Source organism: Suricata suricatta, chromosome 4 (assembly GCF_006229205.1).
Source record: "Suricata suricatta isolate VVHF042 chromosome 4, meerkat_22Aug2017_6uvM2_HiC, whole genome shotgun sequence".
Classification (NCBI taxonomy): Eukaryota; Metazoa; Chordata; class Mammalia; order Carnivora; family Herpestidae; genus Suricata; species Suricata suricatta.
Window position 1 is genome coordinate 70,157,053 of NC_043703.1, and position 21,520 is coordinate 70,178,572.

At 46.0% G+C, this 21,520-nt stretch overlaps 1 protein-coding gene across 4 annotated transcripts in view; it reads right to left on the reverse strand.

The window, feature by feature from the left end:
- MTUS2 (microtubule associated scaffold protein 2) overlaps positions 1 to 21,520 on the reverse strand; it is a 537,267-nt gene that overhangs the window by 24,298 nt on the left and 491,449 nt on the right. For all 4 annotated transcript variants that reach the window (XM_029936897.1, XM_029936898.1, XM_029936896.1 and 1 more), the window contains one exon: positions 13 to 227. In XM_029936897.1, coding sequence (XP_029792757.1) covers positions 13 to 227 — 215 coding nt within the window. The remainder of the gene's footprint in view (positions 1 to 12; positions 228 to 21,520) is intronic.

Sequence of the window (21,520 nt, forward strand, 5' to 3'; positions counted from 1 at the left end):
ACCAAGACTGACCTGCTCCTGGTGCTGACACCGGATCCGCAGCAGCTGGGCGTGGTGGCCCTCCTGCAGGCGCACCGCCTCGGCCTGGAACTGTGCCTGCAGCCTCTCCTCCAGGGCCCGGAGCTGCACCTGCTGCTGCCCGCCCAGCTCGCGCACCTGCTCCTCGAACCTCCGCTCCAGCTCCTCCTTCTCCTTCTGTAGTTTCTCACACTTGGCTGCATTGAAGGCTGTCGTGGAAGGGGAGAATAACGGCTTTGTAACAACTGGTTAGGAGGCACCTAAAGGGTCGAACCCGCGGGTTTTCCATACCCACCGGGCAGGTCACCAAGGTTAACGCCAACACCCAGGGCAAGATGCTCTTGCTTGTGAAGAGCTTTGCGGTTTCCAAAGTGCTTTCCCTCCCACCACATTTGATCCTTGATCTCACAGTTCGTGAGTTCGAGCCCCATGTCTGGCTCTGTGTTGACAGTGCAGGGCTTGCTTGAGATTCTTGCTCCCTTCCTTTTTCTCTGTGCCTCCCCCACTTGCACTCTCTTTCTCTCTCTCAAAAGAAATAAACTTAAAAAAAATTAAAAAGAAACAAAAACAAGTTAGTTACGCTGGAATAAAATTAAATGGAGCATATCTTTGAGCAACAATTTCACAAGAGCAGAAAAGAAGTTGATCAAAGATGACTACTACCACGTGATTTGCCTTGGGAAGTAGTGTGGGCTCCTTAAGTCAGTGATAAACCCAATACACATATAGGAAAAATCCTATATACAGTGAGAAAGATAAGGTAAATCTTTGTGTGCCATGATGGAAGGTACCTGTAACAAGTCGTTAAACAAACAAAAAAAGGCAAGATGTCACTGTGTGACAGTGTAATTCTACTTGTAATTAAAATGTCTATTTCCACCTCACTTCCCTCAGGAGGTTGTATGCTTAACTATAGGACTCACTGCCCAATATGCATTTAATAAGAACCTTATTATTTGCATATTTTAAGAGTTAAAAAAATAAAAATTATTATATATTTTTTAATGTTTATTTTTGAGAGAGAGAGAGGCAGAGTTTGAGCAGGGGAGGGGCAGAGAGAGAGAGAGGGAGACACAGAATCCAAAGCAAGATCCAGGCTCTGAGCTGTCAGCACAGAGCTCGACGTGGGGCTCGAACCCACAAATCATGACCTGAGCTGAAGTTGGCAGCCTAACCGACTGAGCCACCCAAGTGCCCCTAAAAAATTATTATAATTAAAGAAAAGACAGTGTTTGAAAAGGTTATGGTATCCAGTGGTCAGAACTGACAAGACTCTTCGATCTCACTTGCTATTTTATTTATATTAGTGGCGGGATGATTCATGGGCCTGGTAATCTATCTGGGGGGCTCAGAAATGATTGGTTTTCATCCCCAGGCTGGCCCTGACCTGCACTGTTACCTTAAATAAATCATGAGCTGTGAAGGCCTCCGTTTTGCTGTCTATAAAGTGGCAAAGTAATCTTTTGTTTTTCCTACAGACAGCTCCAATTCCCAAATTCCCAGTTGTTACCACATACAAGAGGTGATACTTATGTTCTTCCCGGTCCCTGTGGTGTAAGCCCCCAGCTTGCGGAAGATATTTACTAGGAAGAGCAACTGGGGCCCATGGGAGACAGCTCCAGTAACAGAGTCCCTAAAGAAATCAATATCCTCTTTCTTCTGGTAAATCTTCACAAATGTACCTATTGGGGCAATCTGCAGACAGAGATGAATGCAGGTGCATTTAGTGACCGGAGACCATATCTGGAGTTTCACTTTCATTCATTCTTCCCTTCTATTCACCCGAAATCATTTAGTACTTTACAGTGAGAGGCCAACACTGTAATAACCAATCTACAGAACTTAGGAGGATAAGAAAATAATTTAAAAAATATAGGATTTTGATTGGCCAAGAAAAAATGATGCTTGTACTTCATAAAGCAGTAGTTTGAAAAGCAAAGGCAGGATTAGGGTCTCTTGGGCAGTTTTAAATAATTGAACATATGTATATATGTTTGTACTGAATATATATAACGGTGTGTACGTATACACCATAATATAATACTATATAATATTATTAAAGCTGCATTTAGCACATCCTCAGACATATCTAATACAAAGATACCGATCTGTCAACCTATGAGTGTAACGCATGAATATATCGTGATCCCTGGGACACCGGCAGAGTAAGACTGTTGTGGAACCATTTGTAAAACAAGCATCATCTTAACCACAGTTCATAAATCAACCTAGAGGGGAAGAACTCAGTGAATAAGACCAGTTTTTATTTTAATTTTTTTGAGAGAGAGAGTGTGTGCGCTCGGGTGAGTAGGGGAGGAGAGGGAAGGAGAAAATCTTAAGCATGGTGCCTAAGCGGGGCTTGATCCCATGACTGTGCGATCATGACCTGAGTGTAAATCAAGAGTCGGACGCTTAACTGACTGAAGCATGCAGCCGCCCCAAGATCAATTTTCTTTAAATAATTGCCCCAGATGTCATTTGAATCATAATAGCTTTTATTGTTTTGCCAAAGAGGTAGCAAACCCGGCACTGGGAAAATAGGAAACTGCCTTTTGCATCATAGGGAGTGCTCTCGCTAGAACAATTATAAAACCATCTAAATATAAAGAAGCAATGCTCTATCTAAATTATAGATTATTATAATAGTCACTGAACTCATATGTTGAGGTGTTAACCTCCAGGACCCCAGGCTGTGGCCATGTTTGGAGACAGGATTTCTTAGAGAGGCAATTCAGTTAAAATGACATCATTAGGGGTGGCACTAACCTAACATGACTGGCGTCTTCAAAGGACACAGATACCTATGGAAGGAGGATGATGTGACAGAGAGAAGGTACCCATCTGTAAAAGCCAAGAGGAGTGAGGACCCAGGAGAAACCAACTCTTTCAACACCTTGATCTTGGACTGCTGGCTTCCAAGGCTGTGAGGAAACTGATCTCTGTTGCTGCAGCCGCCCAGCCTACAGGACTTGGTAACTGTCTAGGAAACTAACAGAGTCACTATCGTTATATACAGATGGAGAGAGATTCCACAGTTATGCAGAAGGTGGGGGGTAATTGACTTTCAAGTTAGTATGTAACTTTCAAAGAAAAAATTTAAAAATCACCCAGACTCTTGCTACACAAAAAAAGACGAAATTTCCAATTGCATGATTGCTACATAGCTTTTGCAATTCTTAACATTCTTCATATTCTATGTGGAATTTTCCAAGTCTTTGTGCTCAATGTTTTTATGGCTGCCATAGAGTCTCATGTTGATGTACCATAATTTATATGCTCTTATTGCTGGAAATTTGGTTAATGTCACGCATATATTATTTTGATTTTTTCCATTAGGATAAATCCCCAGGAGTGGAATTACATGGGGTTTACGAGCATCTTATGCTGGGAAGTTTTTTGTTTGTTTTTTAAGGCAGTGATTCAGTAATAAACAAGTGCCCACCAGGGGGAGCTATAACGCCTGAAAAAATGCTCTCTGGTGGAGATTGACTTAGTCCACACTTGTCACATCACAGTGACAAGCAGGAGGCAAACAGGGTCCATCCGCAAACACGCTGCCTGGGATTGGCCACACTGTCCTCTACAGCCCTAACCTCATTTCTCTTTAGGATCTTCCTTTTGAGGAAAATGTCAAGTAGAGAGAAAAGGAGGGGCTGGAAACGGATTACGAAACATTCAGGTACTGAGCGGAAATGAGAGAGAACCAGTCAAGGGAGAGAGTCCCTGGTCTCCTGTCACCTTTGCAGGTTCAGGCAGCATCTCCAGGGCCTGGGGACAAGATGGGAGCTTGCACAGTCAAGTACCTCCCAGGAGCTTGATGCCCCCTGTCCCACCCGGATAGGCTCTGGTAGGAGCCTGAAATCCCTTTGCAGGGACTGGGGGCAGGACTGATAAAGGGGAACTACTGGATCCAAGGCCACCGTGGAGTGGGCTAGGCCACAAAGAGCAGGCGCCGGAGCCTGCGGGGCCTCCCCATTTGCGCCGTCCCTCCAGAGGGGCCGCCCCAGGGCTGTTAAAGGCCAGCCCCTGCATTGCCCTCCGCAGGCACTCACTGTTTGAACTGCAGTACGTCTCTTTCCCTGTCTGTGCCCCTCACCAGTGGGCCAGAATCCTATCCACAGGCAGGTCCAGTCAAGAGACAGTCACTGAACTTAACGAGCACCTGGCGTTTGCCACACCCAGTCCCAGCCACAGTGTGGACAAGACACCCCCTCATGGGGGGCAAACAAATGAGCATAACTTTTCAACAGCAGAATTTTAGATAGCCAAAGCTTTCTTTCAAGAGCTGCGAAGAAGTAAGAGAAGGGACGTGCTGGCAAAGGACCAGGGGAAGGGCAGGTTAGTCTGAGCTGGGACAGACAAGGGAGGTCCCTTTGGGAAGACGGCATCTGAAGAGCAGAGAAGGACGGGAAAGCGGAGGGGCAAGGAGAGCTGGACAGAGGGAGTCTCATGCAGAAGGGACCACCAGCACAAGGGTCCTGAGCCTGGAACGTTTCAGAGACAGAAGAAACAGACTGCCATGGGGTCTGAGTGTTTGCGACCCAGAGAGTGGAGCAAGGTGAAGTTCAAGAGATAGGCAGGGTCAGATCACGTAGGGCCGGTGGTCCCTGGGGAGGATTAGGGTTAACTCTCCGGAACAGTGGGAAGTCCAGACAGCACCACACCAGGATAGCAAGAGGGAAGTTAGCTTTTACAAGGTCCCTCTGGCGGCTGCATGGAGAACAGACTGCAGGAAGCTAGAAGAGGGGCAAGAACAGCCGTGAGGAGGGTGTATTTGGAGCCCAGGTGAAATTCAGGTGCCTGGGGCCAAGGCTATCATAGGCTGAGGAGCAGATGGATGAGTGCTGTATTGGGGAAGCAAAGCCACCTTGATGCGACTGGAGAAGGCAGGGAGCGGAGGGAAGTCAGGAAGTGTGGTTCAGGCTGCTGGCCTGAGTAATGGCGGGGCGGCGGGGGGGGTCATTTAAGGAGACGGGACACAGAAGGAGGAGTTCCACTGGGGAGGAATGCCACGAATTAGGCATTGAACAAACCTCTCCTGAACTCCCACCTGAATTTATATGCACAGGAGGGCCCACAGCTCACAGATGCTATGGGGGAATTCTCCTCTGGTACACGGTACTCGGGCAGGGCTCTCCTGGATGCTGTTGAAAAATTAAAAACTCAGGACTCCTGAACTTTGACAAGCCCATTTAATGATTCACGATGATACTCTGCGCAACACTGGTTCCTGTGCTGTGGTCTATTTTATCCAAGAGTTGAGGTGTTAAAAGCCTGAGACCTCAGGATAGGCTCTAGTTATGAAGTCTCTCCCAGCGAAGCCGGAGCAGTTTGACAGGTGTGGCTTTCTCCCTGCGGGTGTGTAAACCGTTTCTGGAAGAATACGCAAGACCTGGCCCTAATGAGATCAAGAGCATTTTCCAGATGTTAGGAGTTTTGACTGCTGTGTCACAGGCACAGGAAGGTTCCTTCTCCATGTGTGTTTAAAGTGTACGAACATTTTACTTAGCTCTGGGTCAAACTTTGGGAACACAGCCCCCAAACTGGATGACTATGTATAGGAGGCTTCAAGGTTCCCCAGCAGAGGTCATTATGTTCTAAAGATGCATTTGCACAGGACTGATATTGAATAACCCTTCCCGTACCCTGAATCCTGAATAGTAGAGTTTCTACATAACAGAAGAGGACAATGATGAGGGCTGCGGGAGGTGGGGGAGATACGAGTGGGGGGGTGTGCGGGGGAGAGAGGACAGAGGCAGCAGGCAGCCCGCGAGGTGCCAGGTGAGGGGACAGCACTGGTCTCCAGGCGGGCCTCTGCTCCAGGCTCTACTGACACCGGCTGTGGGAGTTTTAGGATCTCAAATCAGCCTCTCTGGGTCTCAATAGTCTCATCTGTAAAATGAGGAGAATGGGCACTGTTCTGGGCCGAATTGGGCCCCTGACCCCAAAATCGTATGTTGAAATCTTAACCCCCAGTACCTCAGGATGTAACTGTTTTTGCAGATAGAGGCCTTGAAGAGTTGATTAAGTTAAAATGGGGCCATTACAGTGGGCCCTAAGCCAATGGGACCACTGTCCTTATAAGAAAAAGAAAAGAGGGCACCTGGGTGGCTCAGTTGGTTAAGTGTCCGACTCTTGATGTCAACTCCGGTCATGACCTCACGGCTCGTGGGATCAAGCTCCACATCGGGCTCTGTGCTGACAGCATAGAACCTGCTTGGGATTCTCTCTCCCTCTCTCTCTGCCCCTCCTGTGCTCACATTTGCTCTCTATTTCTCTCTCAAAATAAATAAATTAAAACTTAAAAAATATATTTCATACAAGGAAGAGACACAGGTGATGCATGCTCAGAGGCTATGAGAGGACACAGGGAGAAGGAGAGAGGCCTCGGCAGAAAGCAGCCCCATGGTCCCCTGCTCTTGACTTCCAGTCTCCAGAAGTGTGAGAAAGTAAGTTTCTGTTGTCTAAGTCCCCAGGTCCGTGGTGTTTTCCTGCAGCATGCCTAGCAGACTGAGTACTGCAGGCACTCTGAGTGCTAAGCCCTCTTCCTGTCCTAGCCTTCTAGAATGCTGAGGATGTTGTAATGGCGGCGAAGTCATCAAGAAGAATCTTCCCTTGAAGACAACAGGGAAGAGTAGATCATTTTTGTAATGACAACCTCCCCCTCAAAACGGTCCCCTAAAGAGGTCAGTTTCACCTGCAGAGAAAATGTACACAAATGAGTCACCTCATGACCTGGGACATGAATAGTGATATTGATATGTGTTTTCATTATAAAGTTCTCTAACACAGATACTACCTTGTTTAATCTTCCCAGCAAATTTCAAAGCTGGGCAAAACAGGCATTTTTGCTCTGATTTTATAGAAGAGGAGACAGAGGCTCCGAGGGGTGAAATCACCTGTCCGAGCGGCACAGGCCCAGGTAGAGCAGGACAGTCAGATTCAATGCAGGGGAATCTCTCCCATGACACTGGGGCCGCTCTTGGGCCTTACATGTTAAAAAGACAAAAAAATATAAGGAAAAAAAATAGAACAATCCCAACTAGTAAGGTTCCTTCACAGCAATAAACACTTGCTGTCATTTTTATGTGTTTTTTAAGACAAAGGACGAGCATTTCAACAAATGTTTAAGGGCTGATGGTGCGTGTGGGTATGCGTGCAATGGTTATAAGGAAGCTTGGTCTGAGAGGAGAGAAATACAAGACTGATTATGGAGGCAAAAGAGGAAATGGAATTAAGAGGTTGGTTACAATCACAAGGTTTGAAGAGCTAAACAATGTGGTCCACAGGAGGACTAATAACATCACTGCCCCGAGGCAGGAAATGGCTTGATGGGAAAATGGTTTGTGCAGGCTTCCTCCTTGCCTCCTGGTTAATTTGGGCTTGTGGAGCTCAGAAGGCATTTCCACGGCACATGCTCCTCTAACAGGTTCCCTAGGGACCATCCTGAAGGCCCGGGCTTCGGACAGGACAGAGCATGGCTTCGTGGGGTTGCCGTGAGTATTGACTGCTTTTAATTTTTTTTCTCCTTGCAAAATGGCATTGAAGAGACGACCCTTTAATTTTACCTTAGATTAGGACTCGTTACATAATTGGTACAAGTAACATCCTCTCCGTGTTGAACCTCCCATTTAGAAGGAGCTTAAGGAGCTTTTGATAACATCCTGAAAGATATTTAAATAGAGCATAAGCTGAAGTTCTGAACTGCTGTTCCCTGTGGAGACTTTGCCCTATGGAGAGTTCTAGAAAACGAATTCCCAGGACCCTATCATTTAAGAAGCTCCATGGCATGGAGTGGCCTATACCATAGCACATTGCTGGCTTCAAGCCCCTGTCCCTGAATTTGGGTGGCCCTGTCCCCCTTACTTGCTCCTTGGTGGGTATGGAGACCAGTCGACTGCAAGATAATACGTTTTAATGCATTTGGTGGTAAGAGGTTTAAATATAGTCCTTCCTTCCTCCAGGTTGTCAAATGCAGGCATGCCTTGTGTATCCTATGTTCTCCACAGGATTTGGGAGGTAGCCCTCTGAGGTTTCCCCAGACCTATGATTATTTTTGGTCCACGGGTTTATCGCTTTTAATTTTTTACAGGAATGGAGGATTAGCAGTTTAACTCTTTAGGAGCTAATGTTTTCAAAGATGTGCATTTCCCTATTAACTCACTTCAGCCTCTCTCCATTACTACCAAATCCATGAAATCAGTTCCAGAGAACAAAACAGACCACCTCAAATTCTTCCTACCCACTACTTGTTAGGCCCAGACACGGGAAGTAGCAAAGTTTTTAGGCGATCTGCAATTGCACATCGCTTGACGCCCTGGCCAGACCCACTGCCTTATTCGATGAAATCCTACACCGCTTAGCACAACACCAGGAGGCTTTCCATAAACACGTGTTTTTTCACGCCAGGCCTTCCGGCAGGGTCAGTCAGCCAATGAGAAGGTGGCATCAGAAGTCACCCCCCTGCTGGGCCTCTCACCTCCAGACTCAGGGTTATCCTGGCTGGCAGGTTTGTGCCGCCCCGCAGGCGTGAGCCCTGCAGAATTAGTAGCAATGTCCCCTGGGACACGTCTGGAGGAGGACAGCCTCCTCACACTTCCAGGGGAATCCTTCCATCCGTGGTGGTGGCTTCCTGCCAACATGCAGACTGTTCTGATTTACAGAGTCACCAAAACTGAGGGAACATTCGGAGAGGTGACCTTCAACTAAAAGACAAAGACAACTCTACCTCGCAGAGCAGAGCCAGGGCTCAGCGTGTGTTTCCGTGTATGAGGTGCCCAGCATGGCGTCTGGCCGGATTGAGGCTGGCTTCACTGGGCAGTTGTGCTGAGGCCTTCCTGCTCAGAGTGTGGTCCATTCACTTGGGGCTTGTTAGAGACGCAGGAGCCCAGGTCCCGCTCAGACCGACTGAGTCAGAGACTGTATGTCAACAAGATCTTGGGAGATTCCTATAAGGAGCACTGTCTGGAATCCACAGAGCACCTGACAGCATGGCGGAGGCAAGAGGTCATCCTTGGTGGCACTCCTCTCTCTGAGCACACAACTGCTGGATGGGTACAGAACTGGCGTCAGGACTACCAATAAAGTAAAAACTCTCAGTACTGAAGATCTACGAGTGCATGCTTTGTTCACAGTGTGGTGCTGGAGCAGCCAGTCGAGACCAAGATGCCTGCATTGGGGCTGAAGGCTGAAAGGTGGACTAAGGGATCAGTGTGGGGGGGTGGGTCTGGTTTCATGAGCTGGTCAGGTAAAGGAGGAGTGATCGATGAGCTTTAGAATATGAGGATGGAAAGAACAGCAAGGTAGAGAAAATAAAATAAAATCTACTTATGATCAGATGATGAATTACACTGACCCCTTCTCGGAGCAGGAAATAGGGGCTGGGTGTGCAATTCCAGAAAAGGGCCAAACAGTACCATGAAAAGGTTACAGTTTTAAGGGTAGACTACCTGACTGCAGGTATAAAATGCATAAAAAGAGACACCTGCAACTCAGATGGCATTTCATAGCATAATGCAGAAAATACCTAGACAACAGTGTTGCTGGACAATGTGATGTGAAGGGAGATATTTTTGTCTTGGCTTCTTGCCCTGCCCCCCTCTGCTGCTCAGAGACTGTGGAAAACCCTTGTGCATGGGCACAGTCCCTCCTATTAGAGAAAGACAGAAGAGTCCTTGATGACAGGCTACGAAGGGGTTACTCTCTCTGGTAATACATAAGGAGCAAGTCAGGACGTAGCAGCCCATGTGGTGACTACTATACCCAACAGGCCTCAGTGGGATGCATCTGCTAGATGTAGGTGATGCTTAAAGTGACTCAGAGCAAATTCAAACTCAGAGAGCACTGGTGGGACCTTGGAGGAGACAGGAGTCCTCACGCACACTGGTACGGGATGGACAGTGTGGGGCTTAGCATTGGGTCAGCAGGATTCCGGCTGGATTCAGGGACCAATAAGACTACAGGTAGCAGTAGGGGGGCAACTGGAGATTCATATTAGATTCCATCTTGTAGCTCTTAAGGCAGGTTATGACATATTTGTAGTTAAGGAAACTCCTCAGTTTTTTCACAGAAAAGGCTCAGTCATTCTTGGTTAATCCATGGGATTAACCCATTAGCACTGAGTTAAAGACCTGCTCCAAGTGCTGTGGCAAGAACATGGGCTGTAGTGTCCACCAGACTTGTGCTTGAGCTTCTTGCTCATGTGCAGGGGATTAACCCCATTAAGCCTCAGTTTCCTCATCTGTAAAATGAGGATCACACAGAGATGACCTAGTAGTGTTAGTGTGAGGTTTCAATGGGCTAATTCAGAGTAGGTGCTTAGCATCGTGCCTGGTCTCTATTAATCCCTGGCTAAACACTAGCCACTACTGTTTTTGAGGGGGGAGGGGTCACAGAATCATTGCAATATTACAAATGGGAATTTTCCCACCCTTCATGAATGTTAGGCTAGGACAAAGCATAAAAAAAATGCACGTTACATGTACATATCTAATGGAGGGGGCCCAACTTGACTACGGAAGGAAGACTTGGGTACTCAGTGAGGGTGTAGAAGGTAACTGCTACCCTAGCTAAATACTATTTTCTTGGAGTTTATTACTGTTTTGGTTTGCTGCACATCTAAAAGTACATATTGTCTGAGGACACAGTTATCAGATAAGGGCCAGGGGCCACTGTTCTGTGTCTCATAAGAGGCTGGAGAATGACTGCTTAAGTCCAAGCCAAAGCCCGAGATGGTATGAGATTGCGTAATACACACAAGAGTGGACAAAGGTAGGCCTATCATGCAAAGGTCTGTGTGAAAGTGATCTTCATTAGAATTCCCAAGAAGACAAGAGTCCCCTTTTGTTACTGGCTGGTAATATGTCTGTTTTTAAATATATAAGCACAGAGGGGTGCCTGGGTGGCTCAGTCGTTAAGCATCTGACATCGGCTCAGGTCATGATCTCACGGTTTGTGAGTTCAAGCCCCACCTCGGGCTCTGTGCTGACAGGAAAGACAGAGCCCATTTCAGATCCTCTGGCCCCCATCTCTCTCTGCCCCTCCCCCTGCTCGCACACTCTCTCTCAAAAACATTTAAAAAATATAATCACAAGAAAAGCAACAGGAGGTTCCTATCACACTAGATACCAGAAGATGCAAAAATTTCTTTCTCTTCCAGTTTTTCAGAAAAAGGTCTTGGGCAGAAAGGAAGGAAAAGCACACCTGAAAAGAGGGGGGCCTCAGACAGTCACTGTTGATGGCGTCACAGCTCACAGGTATGGGGGGCCCTCCACGTGGGCTGAGGTGCTGCAGGGCACCCTACATGGGAAGGGTTACTGAACTTCACAAAATCTCTACGAAGTGGGCGAGATTCCTCCTTGGTGATCCCATTTTACAGAAGAGGAACCTGAGCAGCAGAACCAATCAGTCCAAATTTGTGGCAATGTCAATGTGATCATGCCCTAAGCCAGTGACCACCAGCATTGCATGCAGGGCACGTGATTTAGTGGGGCTGGGGTGGGTCCTGAGACTCTGCATCTCGAATAGGGTCCCAGGTGATACAGACCCTGCTGGTCCAAGCACTTCACATTGAGAACCACAACATGCTTAATACAGTGCTTCTGTATTAAACTTTAACATTAATCATCCGAGGGTCTTGTTAAAATCATACACTGACTCAGAGGATGGGGTGGGGTTTGAGAGTTTGCATTTCAAACAAGCCACCAGCTTGTCTGTCCAAACAAGCACCAGGATGCCGCTGGTCTAGGGACCGCCGTTTATGTAGCAAGGTCCTGGCAGTTCCCCATGCACAGAAACCTCTTCCCGTAGCTCCTCCCCAGGTATTTGGCCCTTTCTCTTTGGTCTGGATCTCAGCCCAGGAGGTCCTCCTCCAACTCAGAGACCAGTGGCCCCTATAAGAGGTCTGAGACTGAGCTCCAGGAAGTGTCTTATCCAAGCCTCTAAGTTTTAATCATTTTAACCTGAATACTTGCAGCTTTTCCCACAGCTTCTACCTCCGTGCCACCGCAGAATTCTTGTTTTACCTTTTCGGTTGTCTATCAGTCCTTTATGTTAAACTCTCACTGGCAAAATAACTGGAGTGATTTCTGCCTGCTGGCTGTGTCTGACTGCCAGTCTGGTGAGCTCAGGGACCTACACATAACTCCTTGCAAACGTGGCCGAGTGCAATTGTCCCACTCTTCCCAAAACAAACAGTGATGGCGGCGAAGGGAAAACCATTGTCATTCCCACAGGTCTCTGCTGAATGTATTTTTGTGTCTTTATGTCTGGATATGTGTAGGCTGTGTGTGTGTGTGTGTGTGTGTGTGTGTGTGTGTGTGTGTGTAAACTGAAGTTACTTACTGAGATTAAATGATTTATTATCTAAGTGCTTTACTGTTGATGGGAATGCAAACTGGTGCAGCCGCTCTGGAAAACAGTGTGGAGGTTCCTCAAAAAACTATCCATAGAACTCCCTTATGACCCAGCAATAGCATTGCTGGGGATTTACCCAAGAGAGACAGAAATGCTGATGCATAGGAGCACATGTACCCCAATGATTATAGCAGCAATGTCAACAATAGCCAAATCATGGAAAGAGCCTAAATGTCCATCACCTGATGAGTGGATCAAGAAGATGTGGTTTATCTATACAATGGCAATGAGAAAGAATGAAATCTGGCCATTCGTAGTAACATGGATGGAACAGGAGGGTATTATGCTAAGTGAAATAAGTCAATAAGAGAAAGACAGATATCATATGTTTTCATTCATATGTGTATCTTAAGAAACTTAACAGAAGATCATGGGAGAAAGTAAGGGGAAAAAAAAGTTACAAACAGAGAGGGAGGGAGGCAAGCCATAAGAGACTCTTAAAAACAAACTGAGGGTTAATGGAGGGGTAGGGGAGAGGGGGAAAATGGGTGATGGGCATTGAGGAGGGCACTTGCTGGGAGAGCCCTGGGTGTTGTAAGCAATGAATCATGGGAATCTACCCTCAAAACCAAGAGCACAGTTTACACACTGTATGCCAGCCAATTTGACAATAAATTATATTTAAAAAACAGTAACAGGATAGAACATTAAAAAAAAAAAGTGCTTTACAAAAAAAATTTTTTTAAGTTTATTTGAGAGAGTCAGAGACAGTGTGAATGGGGGAGGGGCAGAGAGAGAAAGAGAGAGAATCCCAAGAAAGCTCCACCCTGTCAGTGCAGAGCTTGATATGGGGCTCGAACTCACAAACCCGTGAGATCATGACCTGAGCAGAAATCAAGAGTCCAATGCTTAACCGACTGAGCCACCTAGACGTTAAAGTGCTTTAAAATGTCCCCTAAAAAGCAATTGAGTTAGAGCATCGTGGAAGAGAATAATTTTATAGTCAAGTAGGAAACACTGTTCTCATTTTTTTCCTGATTGTTGACTTGAAGAAAAAGCAGTGGAATCACATTTAGTATGATGAATGTTTTCGTGAACCTTTCTTATTAAGAAAAAATCAGTTTATCCCCTGATCTGACTCAATAAATGCTGAGTGAATGTCAAGAAGGAGTCCCACACTTCTAGCCTTTCCCAGGCACCACGTGCCTCCGTCTAGCCCCTTCTGATCCCTCGTGCTCCCATGTCCGCCATGACACCATATCAGCATGGCAGGGGAAACCCTTGGTGAGCTCACCCCTGCTGGGAACAGCTGCAGAAGACACAGGGTTTGGGGATAGAAAAGGGAAATGAGGTGTATGGCTTAGCAAAAATAGAGGCTCTGCACTGAAGCTTTGATGGGAAGAATAAATCCAAGAAAATTATACTCAGACCTAACCACTGAATGCCCCACTGGTGAGGGGCAGGGAGCTGGGCGGTAAGACCCAGGAGCTGACGCCTGTGTCAGGACTGTCCCCAAGTGAGGGGGCAAGCAACAAGTCCAGTCCTGGCCTGGGGAACCAATACTATTTGAGCCAGAACACTTGTGGGAAAAGCAGGCATGGGTTTGGAGTGTGTGGACCCCAGTTCAAATCGCTGCTGCGTAACATATAACCCTAGGCAAGTCCACGCTTTTTTCTCTGAGCCTCAGTATTCTCATCTGTAAGAGAAGCATAATATGACCTACTTTGCAGGCTTATTTTGAGAATCAGAAATCAGGTATTTGCACTCCTGGACATTTCACAGGCATTCAGTAAATGGCAGTTTTGATTACGGAAGATGCATGCATAGTCTGCAAGCCCCCACTGGGAGTCAGAGGGAAGAGCCCAGAGTGCCTCCAGTAGGAGATGGAAATAGAAATTAATATACATGTGCAGAATGGTGTAAACAGTATCTTTATTTAATCCACTGTACTATTTTATTTAGTGACTATAAAAGTATTTTTAGGAGTTTTTCTTGTAAGCTCCATCTCTCCCAATAATATCCCCCATGTGACCTTAAGCTTGTGGAAGACAAAAAATCTGTTGCACAAGGTATGCAGAAACTAACCTTAACTACTGATCATGGCCGCTCCCCTTGGGGAGCTCTGCTCTAGTGACGGGAAAGGAGAAACAGATGGATGGATGATCAGCAACAGCAAAGTGACTGTGCTAGACACTGTGTGTGATGGAGGCAGAGAGTGGTGGTGACAGCTGACTCGAGTCTCCCAGTAAGCCCAGGGAGGCTGGCGGCTGAGGAAAGGTAGAGACCAGTTCAGAAAGAGGTGAGGGAAGCTGGTGGAAGTTCTATGGGGATGCGAACAGGGGACAGTGTCTGGGAAGGCAGACAGCTCGGGATGCGTGCTAAGAAGTCCGAATTCTATTTATTCTGTGAATGATATAAAGCTACCACTTTATCATAGGGTTTTGATTTTCTAGATGAGGAAAGAAAATTCAAACAGCATGGAAGGAACGGGCGGAGAAGTAATTTTCCCCCCACCTAGACCCTCCAGCCCAAGGCGGCTGCTGCTTCTGACAGATTTCATCCGGGAAGGAACAGAGGACAGAGTCTAGGGTGGGAAGGGACTCAAGGGGCTAGTGAGGAGGTCTTTGCGAAAGGAGAGACTCGGTCACCACAGGCATCCAATCCGAATGAGGAGGCACTTGAAAAGCAGAATCAAGAGGATCTGGGGACACTGGTTCTCAAGTATGAGGAGCGGGGGAGGGGGTGGTGACAACGCCCTTCTGTGTTAGTTAACTCTCTGAACCTGCTGTCAAGAACTGAGATCAAAAGCTATGGTTGAACCTAGCTATCCTCCGTCCTCCTTTTCTTTCTTTTATTCATGGTACTTCCCAAAATTTTTAAACTGAAATGGCTGCCTTGCAGGAAACTCTGTTTTTCGGCCATGTGGCTGCCGGGGCCCAGGGGTGTGAGGAAGCAGTATGTCAAGGTCTAGATCATATTCTTAGAAGGGAGCTGTTTGCCCTCAACTGTCTCTATTTCACGTTCTCTCAGACTGAGATGTTCTTCGTGCATCAGCTCCAAACATCAGGGAGAAGGGGTCTGGGGGTTGGTAGAGCGGGCTGTCTGGACGCAGGGGCACCCCTGGGCCTCTCTGTCTTTGGACAGTTACATGAGAGAAAACTATCCCTCGATCTGATTCATTCCATTCATTTGGGTGTCTCCTTAGCTTAGCTTGTACTTGAACAAAATCAGAAATACAGAAGGAGAAGTAGGAATCTTGTTTTGTTTTGCTTTGAGGTGAGGAGTATGGGATGGGTAGAGCTATAAGTGATTGGCCACGAAGAGTGGGCCTGCCTGTGGTTCCCCAAGAGGTGACCTCCGGAGAGACCGGGGTTGGGGACGGGACCTGGACCTGGGAGAGAGCAGGCTAGGCGGTAGCTGAAGCAATGGGGGTGAATGAGATCACCTGGGAGCTCGCAGAGAGTCGGAAGGAGAGAGCCTGGAATCGCATCGGGGACACACGGATATTGTAAGGAGAGAGCCACTTGCTTCTCTGTGTTACAATCATCTGCAGCCGCGCTCATTTTCCCAGCCGAATATAAACTCTTTGGGCTCTCGGATTACAGATTATGCATGTCTGAATGAAACACCTAGAATACTTTTACGCAGAGTAGGCAGGCATTCAAAATTATCTTAAGAATAACACTTTAGGGGCGCCTGGGTGGCTCAGGTGGTTAAGCGTCTGACTTTGCCTCAGCTAATGATCTCGTGGTCTGTGAGTTCAAGCCCGGCATTGGGCTCTGTGCTGACAGCTCGGAGCCTGGAGCCTGCTTCAGATTCTGTCTCCCCCTCTCTCTCCACCTCCCCTGCTCATGCTCTCTCTCTCTCTCTCTCTCTCTGTCAAAAATAAACATTAAAAAAAAGAACAGCACTTTAAAATGATTTATAGCTTTATAGATTTGTGTTCTGTTTTTCCTATTCATGACTATAGACCAGCGACGACCATGAGTCGATCTGTAAGTGCTGCAATGTAGAAGACAGGTCACAGACACAAATGAGGGGTGGGCCAGGAGGGCTGTGGTAGCCCTGAGCGAGCCCGTGTGCCCAGGTGGAGGGGATGGCTGCTGGTCAGTACAAAGACAACGAACTCACTAAATAATGGGCAGCCAATGCTTCAAGGAAGACAATCACCAATCAGCACATAAAAAGTGCTCAACATCATTAGCGATGGGGAAATGGAAATTAAGACCGTAACAAGAGACTCTTCACACCGACTACAACAACGGCTCAAACGACAACAGAATTACTAACAATACCAAATGTTGGCAGGTCTGGAAGGATCGGAACTCTCTGACACTACTGAGTGTAGAGGAAAATGGTACAAGCATTTTGAGAACCATCTGGCTCTTTCTCCTCAGGTTGCATGCACATCTGTCCTAGGACCCAGTAACTTATAATGTAGGAGTTTGTTGCAGAGAATGACACCAAAAGGTCATGCAAGGATCTTCCTGACAGCCTTATTTATAAAAGCAAAAGAGTCACAACCCAAATGTCCCCTAGCAGACAAATGGATGGATTAGCTGTGGCAGGCTCATGCAAATACAACACGCTAAACAGCAAAAAGGAAGACACTAGCGATTTACTCAGTGATGCGGATACATCTCTCATGTGGAACAAAGCCTCCGGACACGGTAGAGTACAAAACGTCTCAGCTCGTCAATGTGAAATCCCAGAGCAAACAAAACTAATCTATGCCGACAGAAATGACAAAGTGGTTGGTGTAGAGGTGGGGAGGGGTGGACCGGCTGCGAAGAGGCACGAAGACACTTTCTGGAGGGAGGGTAAATGTAATAGATCTCGTTTTGGGTGGTGAGTCTATGAACGTATTCATAGCCAGAGATCATCAAACTGAAGGTGTGAAAATGAAAAGCTTAAAAACAACAAAATGAATGGTCGTTTACGTTTTTCCATATAGTTAACGCTTTTGATAACCTGAATTCAGTCCTGTACATCCAAATTTCTATGATTTTTAAAGGATAATTTCTCTGGATATAGAATTCTGGGTTGAATGGGTTCACCCCCCTTCTTCTGGCACTTTATAAAGGCCATTCCAGGGCCTCTGACCTCTGCGAGTTTCTCATGAGGTTACCTGTATTCGTAACCTCATCCCCTGTTTGTAATGTGTGCATTCCCTGTTGCCTCCAACATTTTTTTGTCCCTAGTGTTCAGTAGTTGACTAGCATGTGCTGAGGTGTGATTTATTATCTATCTGTATTGATCTTGTTTGGTATTCAGGGAACTTCTTGGGTCTGTGGGTTGCTCTTTTAAAACCAAATTTAGGATGGTGGTCTATGTCCACGATTTTTTCAAGTATTATTTTTTCCCAATTTCTCTCTCTCTTTTCCCCTTTTGCCAATCCAATTACACACCTGTTACCCACTTGTCATGGACACTCTGCTCCTGCTTTCAATCCTTCTCTCCATTCTTCTGACTGTACAATATCTGCTAATTCTCTTCAATTTACTGACCCTTTTTCCTGCAGTGTCCAATCTGCTATGAGGCCTTTCTAGTTAATTTTTCATTTCAGAGCCTCTCCTTTGGTTCTAATGTTTCGGTTTGGTTCTTCTTTTTTTAATGTCTATTTATTTTTGAGAGAGAGAAAAAAAATGGGGGAGGGACAGAAAGAGAAAGAGACATAGAAACTAAAACAGTCTCCAGGTGCCGAGTTGTCAGCACAGAGCCTGATGCAGGGCTTGAACTCATGAACCACGAGATCATGACATGAGCCGAAGTTGGATGCTTAAATGACTGAGCCACCCAGGCACCCCTCCATTTGGTTCTTTTTTTATTGTTTTCATTTCTTTGTTGTGCTCTTCCCTACCAGTTTACTATGTTCTTCTTTTTCTAGAAGTGCTTGAATATGTTTATGATAGCTTTTTAAATTTCTTATCTGCCCGTTCCAACACGTGTGTTATTTCAATACCCATTTCTATTGTCTACTATTTTCCCTTGGGTCCTCCTTCTTTGTATGTCTAATTAAAAAATACATATGTTCAACATTATGGATGATATATTATAAGAAGCCTCCTTAATGATGTTGAGTTTTGTTTGCTGGCAGGTAAATTACTAGACTCTGTTGACTTTGTCAGGCTTGGTGTCACTCTTGTTAAAGTGGGTCAATTTCAGTCTGCCTTTACTCCTAGAGAGACCCTTACTCCAACTAGGTCCTGGCCCTTACTCCTAAAGCATGGCTTTTCTCAGGGCTCGATGGATTGCTCCAGAGATCTCCCCATCCTCCCTGGGCTGGGATTCCAATGACTCCCAGCACTACCTAGCTTCAGGTACCCTCACTCAGCTCCAGCCCTGTAGCAGCCATCCTCTTCCAGACTTCCCTGCACACACACAACCTACCCTTCATCTGAGAACACAGAGAAGCCCTGCACAAATTCCTGGGGCCCCCTCTGCTCAGCTTAGTCCTCACCAGGCTCAGCCTCACAATTTCTAACTGCTTCAATCCTGGTATCTGCTCGTTCAGCTTAGCAAGCTGGTGGTCCCTAGCTGGAGCACCTCTCTGGGCTGTGGTCTGGAAAGTGGCCCCAGGCAGAAAGCTGGGATCCACTTAGTATGTGTCCCTTTTTCCAAGGACCACAGGTCTGTAGTGTCTATGGCTCAATGCTTGGAAGCAGGTGCCTCATATGTTTTGTCTGTTTTCTGCTCTGTACAGTTAAGTCCAGTACTATAATGTGGCTGGATGCAAAAGTCCAGACGTGGGTATTTGGCACAAGCACCTAAGTGATGCTAACAGGCTCCAACTCCTCCCACAGGAAGAGGTTCTGACAACTGTGGTCCTAGAAAAGAACAAGTCATGGAGATGACCATCCAAGACTATTTCAGCAAGATGCCATTATTATTTATGGCACATTATTGAGTTTGGTCTAGTAGGCATTGTTCTGAGAGAATTTTAGCTTTCTAGATAGACCTCCCTAAGAGGGGATACATTGGTCATTGTAAATGGATAAATTGGTAGTTTTGTTTTCATATCAAGCTCTAGTGAACTTAGTTAAAAGTCCTTCCTTGGAAGTCAGAGCCCTTCTTGGTACACTAATGAAGAAAACAAACAAACAAAAAGCTGGACCAAGTAGATGCATCAAGGCAAATGCCAGACTCTGCGGCCAGCCTGGTCTGTCCGCCTCGAACTGTCATTCTGATTAGCTAAACTCTGACCACATTCTTCATCACTAGCTGTTGTTGGTTGTTTTGTTATTTATTTATTGACTTACTTACTATTTTATTTTAGGGGGAGAAAGAGTGCACAAGTAGAAGAGAAGGGGGGGGGGAGACAGAGAGAGAGATAGAATATCAAACAGGCTCCGCACTCAGTGTGGAGCCCTACACGGGGCTCCGTTCCACAACCCTGGGATCATGACCTGAGCCAAAATCAAGAGTCAGACACTCAACCAACTGAGCCAGCCAGGCAACCCCTGTTCTGTTTTGTTTTTTAAAATGACAGTTGTGGTAAGGAGCCCTGAGATCATGATCTGATTCATTATTACTGAAACCGAGTAAGTCCTTACATTACTTGCAGTGCTGAATTGGTCTGGCTTTCATCTTCTTCACCAGAATTAACTTCCCTCAAACCTGGCTCAAGAACTGCAATTTCTGATCAAAAAGAGTGACCTGGATCGCAAGCGTGCGATGTGCTGCAGTTTATAGACTACTTTGTTCAAATAAACTGCAAATTAAGCAAATAGATTGATAGTCCTCTTGAATACCTGAATATCGCCCTGGAGATATTTGTGGTTATTTGAATACATGAGAATAATTCATCATGGCACCCGACAAGAAAAATCAAATGTTAAAAAAATCTGTAAAAGACAAATCATTCGAGTCTTAGATACCAAACATTTTTTATACAAACAATTTAAAGAGTTTCATCAACACAAACTCATTCCTTTTCTTGGAGATGGAGATGGCCACATGGAAAACCTGTCTTCATGATTTTCCCATTTCCCAATGGAGGGACCAAATGAATGATCGCATTAATGCTACTTTTATAATTGTTCAGGTATCTGGAGATCACTTCTTCACTGACTCCTTCATTTTCTTTAATGCAGCTCAGCTGTTTTTACTCCTAAAAGTCTCTCCTGGGTCCCTGCCTGGGTTACAGGCCCTGTTCTGAGCTCCCAGACCTCTAGCACCTTACTCAGTACGCTGGGTTTTAATTGTCTGCTTATGTCCGTCTCTCCAATGCCCAGAAGTTCCCCAAAGTCAGAGACCATGCCACATTCCTCGTCTACTCCTGGCGCACTAATGTGTACCCCTCTTGGGGACAGTCAAGGTCATAAAGAGAAGCAGTGAGTGGTCCACACTGACCACGCTAAGCCCTGAGCCAGGGTACAAGAAACAAAGGGAGGGGCACCTGGGTGGCTCAGTCAGTTAAGCCTCTGGATCGGCTCAGGTCAGATCTCACGTTCGTGGGTTCAAGCCCCGTGTTGGGCTCTGTGCTGACAGCTAGCTCAGAGCCTGGAGCCTGCTTCCGGTTCTGTGTCTCCTTCTCTCTCTGCCCCTCCCCTTCTCATGCTCTGTCTCTCGCTGTATCAAAAATAAATAAAACATTAAAAAATTTTTTAAAAAAAGAAACAAAGCAAAAGAAGAGGGAATCCACGTATGAGAAATTCACAAGCGGGAAGCGATTATGCTCGCCGAATCTGTATGTGACTGTCATTTAAAACACGTACTGTGTAAAATGCTCTTCAGCAATGTTTAGGTTAAATCTATAGCATGTTATGTCTTTATCTTTTTTTTTAAACTTTCTTCCATTGATATCAGTTGAGATCTTACAACGCAAAATCAACATGCTATGATCACAAGGAGACAAGAGGACCCAGCTCTGCTCCTCCTTATGGTTCCGTGATTTGGGGTTGCATTTACTTTTTATAGGCAATGTTTATCCACTTGAAAACAGTGCTGGTATTATGTACCTTACTATCTCCTAGGGTTACTGTCAGGAGCAAACGAAATAATACATGAAAGGGCTTTGTAAAGCCCTTTAAATACACACTTTAAATACTGGACTTATAAATATTAGGTTTATCTTATATTTCACATTTATAGATATATGGCAACAGCAGATTCTGAATTTCCAGAAGCTGCTGGTCCTCAGGGTCGT